The sequence below is a fragment of the Kogia breviceps genome, chromosome 5 (genome assembly GCF_026419965.1).
Source record: "Kogia breviceps isolate mKogBre1 chromosome 5, mKogBre1 haplotype 1, whole genome shotgun sequence".
NCBI classification, from domain to species: Eukaryota; Metazoa; Chordata; class Mammalia; order Artiodactyla; family Physeteridae; genus Kogia; species Kogia breviceps.
Window position 1 is genome coordinate 135702371 of NC_081314.1, and position 8152 is coordinate 135710522.

Below are 8152 nucleotides of genomic sequence, written 5' to 3' on the forward strand. Positions count from 1 at the left end.
GTCAGAACAAGACAGATAAAATGGAAAAGCATAAGTAATAATATGGAGGACCAAAATAATATAAACCATAGTGACTGACTTTAAAATTATATATAACTTTACATTTTGATAATAGAAAATAAAAATTATTCTCTTGCATGTATGAAACATTACAAAAATGTATTATATCACAAAGAAAGATTAAAAATTCCATGAAGGAAATATTATAAAAATATTCTCTCATAATAATGTCATACAGTAGAAATTAATAGTTATAAATCAATAAAAACCCAGAAATTAAAACAAACACAGAACTATGAAATCTTGAGTGAAAAAAATACAAACAAATCACAGAATTTTTAAATGGTAATAATGATAGTGAAAATGCTACATATTATAATATGGTGTATACATTACAAAGATAGCAGAAAAAAATTTAGTTTTAAGCACATATATAAGTAAAATACAAGTATGCAATAGAGGTACAAACAAGTAAACTAAAAGAAAGCAGAAGGAAGGTATAATAAAGATCAAAACAGCTATCGATCAGATAAAGCACAGAAATTTGTAAAAAAACAATAGAATAATTAATTACTCAAAATTATGGTCATCGGAAACAAAAAATAGAAAAACTACCAGCTAAATTAATTTTTTAAGGAAGAAGAAAAATATAAATAAAATGAACTAATATATATAATATAATTTAAATGTAAGTAAACATGTATAACTGCATAAAGAAAGAGAGAGAGAGACAGCAAAAGAGAGGGGGAAATCTTCTTTGTAGACTTTTACTCAAATAAATTTGAAAATCCCCTCAATACTCTGTAATGACCTATATGGGAAAAGAATCCTAAAGAGAGTGGATATATGTACATGTATAACTGATTCACTTTGCCATACTGCAAAACTAACACAACATTGTAAAGCAACTGTACTCGAATAAAATTAATTTAATATTTTAAAAAATTTAAAAAAATTGAAAACCCTGAATAAGATACATAATTTTCTAGGGGAAATGTTTCACTAGAATTGAACCCATTAGAGATAGAAATATTAAAGACTAATTTTTGAGAAGAAAAAGAAAGAACTGCTCCACACACAAAAAGCTGGAGGTTCCATTAGTTTCAAAGGCTAGTTTACCAAAAATTCTAAGACATAATCCTTGTGCAACATAAATTGTTCAAGAGCATTGAAAATGAATGAAGTCTCCAAATATGTTTTCTGAATCACTTATCTGACATTTATGTAAATTCAATGAAGAAAAAGGCACACATGAAAGAAAATTACACACTAATATTACTTCTGACTACATATGCATAAATTCTGCAAAAAATATTAGCAAATAGAATATAATACCATCATAAAAAGAATACATCATAAGGAAATGGAATTTACTTGAAGAATATAAGTGATGTCGATATAAGGACACTCATTAATATAATGCATCACATTAATTGATTCAAGGAGAAAAATCATATTACTATTTCCATAAATGCTGAATAACTTTTGGCCACTTTCAACACTCATTCTTTATAAAAGCATTCAAGAAGATAAGAATTGATGGTTCATTTTCTAACATAATAAAATTGACTTAAAGTTAGCATTTTAGGTAACTGTGAAACCCTAGAGGCATTTCCACAAAATTTAGGAGAAAGGCAAAGATGCCTACCCTATGCACTAGTAGTAAACTTTGTCCTGGAGATATTAGCAAATGCAGTTGGGCACAAAATATCGATAGATGAGTAAGAACTAGAAAAAGATTTTAAAAAATTAAACTATACTTGCAGGCAACACAGTAGCATATCTGGAAAAACCCTTGCGAATCAATGATGAAACGAACTCAAAAGCTAAAATGATTCATCAGTAACACAGTATAAAATTGTCAAAGAAAATGAATAGGTTTCATATACACAAGGAAGTAAAAGATATCATGATAGAAAAATACCTATTAACAAAAGTAAAAAAATATATAAAATATTTCAGAATACACTCAACAAAAAATTGCAAAACCTATATTCAGTGTTTTAATTCCTGAAAGATTTAAAAGTACACTAGAATAATTCTTTTTTAATTCTCTGTTTGTTGAATGGATGATTCAGTATCATAAGGATGTAATGTTAATGTACTAGATCAACCGCTTATAAGGCTAGTAAGAAGGTTAAAAGACAAAAGTAGTAAAAACTAATTCTGTTCAGATTTTTTATTATAATGGCACTGAATCTAGAAATCAAAGTTAGCAGATAATAATGATTCTTCTGATCCACAGTCATGATATATTTTCCTCATATTTAGACCTTCTTTAACCTCTATATGTTTTAATATTTACTATTAAGAATTGCACACTTCTGTTATATTTATTAGTAGGTGAGCAACCACAAAGGTTTGATTTGTCATATTCTCATGGTACACAAGTCTGACACAGCATCAACATCACTAATGGCGAGCAAAGGACTCAAAAAAGGAGCAACAGTATTCTCTGTATCAACATATGACAGACCTCAAACTACCCGATATGGTTTTCAGAATCCACTTTTCCACAAAAGACACATTTTTCTTTCCAAGTGAGGAAATCTAATAGGCAAGAGAAGGTTTCAGACATGTCAGCATCTAAAGTTTGATATTCACATAGCCTTCATCTGGCTACATTGGTAATTTCCAATCTTCAGCAGAACTGTGGTCCATAAATTTCAGCTTCATTTACAATGAACAATCTAGATAAACCATATCTAGCATTTTAGGAATGCTAAAAGCATTTACACTTTTAGCATTCCTAGAATAGTCAACTGTTGGATAGAATAATCCATTCAAAATCCTCATGATTCATTTTCACTCTTAGTCAGTAAATTCCATCACTCACCGAAGGACAAACTTGCCTCAGATACCTCTGGCCTTAAATTAGTATTTTGGGGAGAGGTTTTTTTTGTTTGTTTGTTTGCGGTACGCGGGCCTCTCACTGTTGTGGCCTCTCGTGTTTCGGAGCGCAGGCTCCGGACGCGCAGGCTCAGCGGCCACGGCTCACGGGCCCAGCCGCTCCGTGGCACGTGGGATCTTCCCGGACCGGGGCACGAACCGGTGTCCCCTACATCGGCAGGCGGACTCTGAACCACTGCGACACCAGGGAAGCCCTCAAATGAATTTATTATTTTTTTAATTAATTTTGTGTGTGTGTGTGGTACGCGGACCTCTCACTGTTGTGGCCTCACCCATTGCGGAGCACAGGCTCCGGACGCGCAGGCTCCGCGGCCACGGCTCATGGGCCCAGCCGCTCAGTGGCATGTGGGATCTTCCCGGACCGGGGCACGAACCCACCTCCTCTGCATCGGCAGGCGGACTCTCAACCCCTGCGCCACCAGGGAAGCCCGAGGAAGAGGAGAATGATAAAATAAAGGAGAAGAAGATGAGGAAAAGGAGAAGGAAGAGGTAAGGAAAGAAGAAAGGAAAAAGAAGGAGGAAGAGATAATTATGAAATAAGACATATTGGTCAATTTCTTAGCTATAAGAAGAAAACGTTGCCATGATTGTTGATTGTATTAATGCATCACAGCAATTTTAATGTGATTAAAAAATTGAAGCTTAAAACACATTTACTAGGTGAGAAAAAGTTTATTATTAGATATTGGAAGCTAAAAGGCAAAGACTTGCTAGGGTATAATGATTCTTCGTCCTATATAGAAGGAGAATCCCTGAGAGCATCACTAAACAAACACCAGCATCTAGTTCATCAAGTTGTCTTCATATTAATATCCGAAACCAGGTGGTCCAAATAACAGTTTCATTATCAGAACAGGATAAATGAAGCAAGCAGGTTATGGAATCAAGTTTTCTAGATGAATCAGAGTCTCACAGAAGACGAGGTCCACAAATTATAAATCTTCATATAATTGTTCAGTAGAAGCCAGAACATCAGTATCTTCTATAGTAATGCGGATGGTAGCAGCCATATCCATAGCCTCCATAACCACAGCCATAGCCCAGCCTGCGGAAGCTGCCATATCCGTGGCAGTAGCCATAGCCCAGGCCACCAAAGTCTCCACAGCTGTAGCCCAGGCCTCGGCAGTAGTTGCCGTAGTAGCTCATGGTGTCAGGAGTGGTGCGTCTGACTTGGTATTGTAGGTCAGCTTTGTGACTGTGACTGCACAAGAGCATTTATATATGCTGGTGAGCGTGAAAGCCACGCCTCTAAGCATCACCCAAAAGAACACATTATTTGAAAACTATGTCAACTATCTTGTTTCCTAACTTCAAACCACGCCTTCCACTTCTTTTCACGACTCCTTATTTTAAAGTTATCTGACATATTTTATTTTCTGTTTTATTTGAATTCCTAGAAAATTATTTCACTGCTAATAAGACACTATTGTGTTTATAATCCCTAAACTTGTTTGGGTTTCTGAGTTTCAAGCTCCATAAACAAATTTCTATAAGCTTCCATTCTTCAAATTGCATCGCATGAGATTGCATTTACCCTCTAATTATACCCTTCCCTTTGCTGTTCCATGGCTGTTGACTCTTTTCTAAATTATGCGTGTTATCTTTCTTCTCCGAAGCATTCACATAAATTGAACCATAATTTCCTCCAAAATACTAGTCCTATGAAAAATGACAATCAACTATGTTGTATGTCTTAAAACAAAGTGCTTTTAAAGTCAGCTGAGAACCCCAGTTTGTAGTGCAGTGATGTCATTTAATTTTTAAAAGAGCCACAAACTGAAGGCAAAGGAATTTCTCAATCATCACATTTCAGGTACAGTAACATGCTTGGTATATACCGTTGAAGATTGCATAAAAAGAGATCCTTCTAATCACTATAAATAGCTCCCTACCCCCAACTCTATTCTGATTCCAGATACTAAATTCCCGATTATCATAAGATCTTAAAATTTCAGGATTCAGAGAAACTTGCGGTACCGTGTATTTGTGTCCTTTATTATTTTATAAACAAGTGAGAAACCTGCAACCCAGACAACAGTTATACAACAATGATCTTTAGTGACAGTTGAGGACTAAAATCTTAGTTCATCAGGTAAATTTGAAATTCCCGCACTGCAGTTTGGGGAGTTTATTTTCCCATAGTGCACAGCTGCCTTATATTTTTGTTTATTCCACTGTTTATTCCCACTATCATTAGATATAGATGCAAGTGACCTGAAACCAGTATATTCAGTTTGTCCCACTTTAAAAAAAAAGCTCAAAATAATTGAATATCAAAAAGTATTGATGATTTTTGAACTTCTTTTACACTTACTACACTAGTTTTCCCTACCAGTTAATTAAGAGTAGAGTGTGATTAGGTGTTTATATATTTCTATGTTGATGGAACTTTGCAAACTATAAACTGAAGGAAATTATTAGTGGTAAAGAAGTGCTCTATTTGAATCTACTTTAGCTGGAAGAATTTAGTTTCAATACAATTTAAGGTAAATTTTTTAAAAGACTATTGTCTTTGGTCCTGGTCATAACCCAATAAGATCAGTCATTTTGCTTTATCCTCAATAACAGAGGTTCTCATGCGATTCAACCTAGGAATTACTTCCTATGTTCTTCTACTTCAACTCCTAAAAGAGAAGCAAACCTCCAGCCCTAAATTTTGTCTGTACATGAAACACCAAGTTATCTGCCTCCTCTTCTCATTCTCATCCCGCACTGCCTCTTAGCCAGCACAGAAGGGACCAAACTCTCCCTCATTCACTCTATGACACACTGGTTCCTGTAGAAAGACTCTTTCCAGTCTTTTATTTTTGTGAGATACTACTGCCCTAACATCTTAAGATTTTGACAAATATCCATGTTTAGGAATCATTTTATTTCTTATAACAGTGATTTATTTTGTCTTTAATCCATATATGCCTTTTTTAGTATATTCATATAAAAGTCAGTCTTATTCTGTGGTTTGGAAACAACTGTGGAAAAATTGAACAAACTGTAATGGGTAAGGAGAAAATCCAATTCCCTCAAAATGTCTTTCAACTCAGTAGACTCTGGGCATCAGCCAATTTGTCAAGGTAATAATATATAAGCTTTCTTTTTTCCATCGTTGTACCTCCAATAGCTGCAAAGGAAGTGCAAGAACTTGTAAGCAATTTAAAAATTGCCACAGATCTTTGGGGGTCCAGAAAAAGGAAGTTTTTTGGATGGTTCTCGATGGAGAGTACACAGGTAAATGACACATTGATTGGAAAACAACCAGATAGGATGCTTCTAGACCTCCTGTGTCATGTATACTTTCATTTTTAAAATAAACTATGATAATAGATAATATTTAATAAGCAACTGATAAGAGCCAGGCACTATCTGAAGTTTTTTTCTTTTAAGATTTTTTTTTTTGATGGGGACCATTTTTAAAGTCTTTTTATTGAATTCGTTACAATATTGTTTCTGTTTTGTCTTTTCGGCCCCGAGGCATGTGGGATCTTAGCTCCCTGACCAGGGATCGAACCCACACCCCCTGCATTGGAAGGCAAAGTCCTAACCACTGGACTGCCAGGGAAGGCCTCTACTATCTGAAGTTCTTTACATGTGTTGAACTCAAACTCAAAACAATCCTTTGTAGTACTTTTACTCTCCTGCTTAATTATCTGCACAAGTTCACACAGCTAATCAGTGGCTGAGAGGAGCTTCAAAACCAGTTTTCTGGCTCAAGAACCTGTGTTTTGGGGGCTCACTATGTGGTTCATACAGGATACTGTCTCTATTGCCAGGTGAGGGTAAAGTTGTTTGACCTTCAGAAGGAGAACAACTTCAGAGAAAACTCTTAAACGTTTAAACAAGAAATACTTAAACTATTTAAGAAAAAGATAATTGCTTTAAAAAAGAAATAAAAAATAAAAGTTTTAAATATTTTGTTTTAAATCTACTTTAGTTGACTTAATAAAACAAAGCATGCTACTCATAGCTTAGCTTTTGTTACTTCTATAGAAACCCCATCATGAGTATTGATTAATGTAATATTGGCATTTAGAAACATCTAAGGGAGTTGTTAGCCTGCTGAAGGCAGCCTGCGCAACCCTTTGGGGTTAATCCATTCAACAGATATTTACCTCGGGCTTCCCTGGTGGCGCAGTGGTTGAGAATCCGCCTGCCGATGCAGGGGACGCGGGTTGGTGCCCCGTTCCGGGAAGATCCCACGTGCTGCCGAGCGGCTGGGCCCGTGAGCCGTGGCCGCTGAGCCTGCGCGTCCAGAGCCTGTGCTCCGCGACAGGAGAGGCCACAGCAGTGAGAGGCCCGCGTACCGCAAAAAAAAAAAAAAAAAAAAAAAAAAAAAAAAATGTATAGGGAAATGTATATCAGTCAAAGGAGAATGAAAAAGCAGTTGTTTGTAACTCTGTTATCAAAGTAGAATCTAACCAGATGATAAAACAAAATGGAAGCCATCCTATAAAGTTAGACACTTTAAAATAAAGAAATAATGGCTACGACTGTATATGAAAAAACAACACGGCAACCACCTTTACAGAGTAAAATATACTAGAGATGCGTGGAGATGTAAACAACACAGCAATGTCAGAACAAGACAGATAAAATGGAAAAGCATAAGTAATAATATGGAGGACCAAAATAATATAAACCATAGTGACTGACTTTAAAATTATATATAACTTTACATTTTGATAATAGAAAATAAAAATTATTCTCTTGCATGTATGAAACATTACAAAAATGTATTATATCACAAAGAAAGATTAAAAATTCCATGAAGGAAATATTATAAAAATATTCTCTCATAATAATGTCATACAGTAGAAATTAATAGTTATAAATCAATAAAAACCCAGAAATTAAAACAAACACAGAACTATGAAATCTTGAGTGAAAAAAATACAAACAAATCACAGAATTTTTAAATGGTAATAATGATAGTGAAAATGCTACATATTATAATATGGTGTATACATTACAAAGATAGCAGAAAAAAATTTAGTTTTAAGCACATATATAAGTAAAATACAAGTATGCAATAGAGGTACAAACAAGTAAACTAAAAGAAAGCAGAAGGAAGGTATAATAAAGATCAAAACAGCTATCGATCAGATAAAGCACAGAAATTTGTAAAAAAACAATAGAATAATTAATTACTCAAAATTATGGTCATCGGAAACAAAAAATAGAAAAACTACCAGCTAAATTAATTTTTTAAGGAAGAAGAAAAATATAAATAAAATGAACTAATATATAT

General features: G+C 34.4%; 1 protein-coding gene across 1 annotated transcript in view; it reads left to right on the forward strand.

The window, feature by feature from the left end:
- LOC136794215 (uncharacterized) overlaps positions 1 to 4092 on the forward strand; it is a 31663-nt gene extending 27571 nt beyond the window's left edge. The window contains exon 6 of the mRNA XM_067033521.1: positions 3869 to 4092. Coding sequence (XP_066889622.1) covers positions 3869 to 4092 — 224 coding nt within the window. The remainder of the gene's footprint in view (positions 1 to 3868) is intronic.
- The last annotated feature ends 4060 nt before the right edge of the window (positions 4093 to 8152 follow it).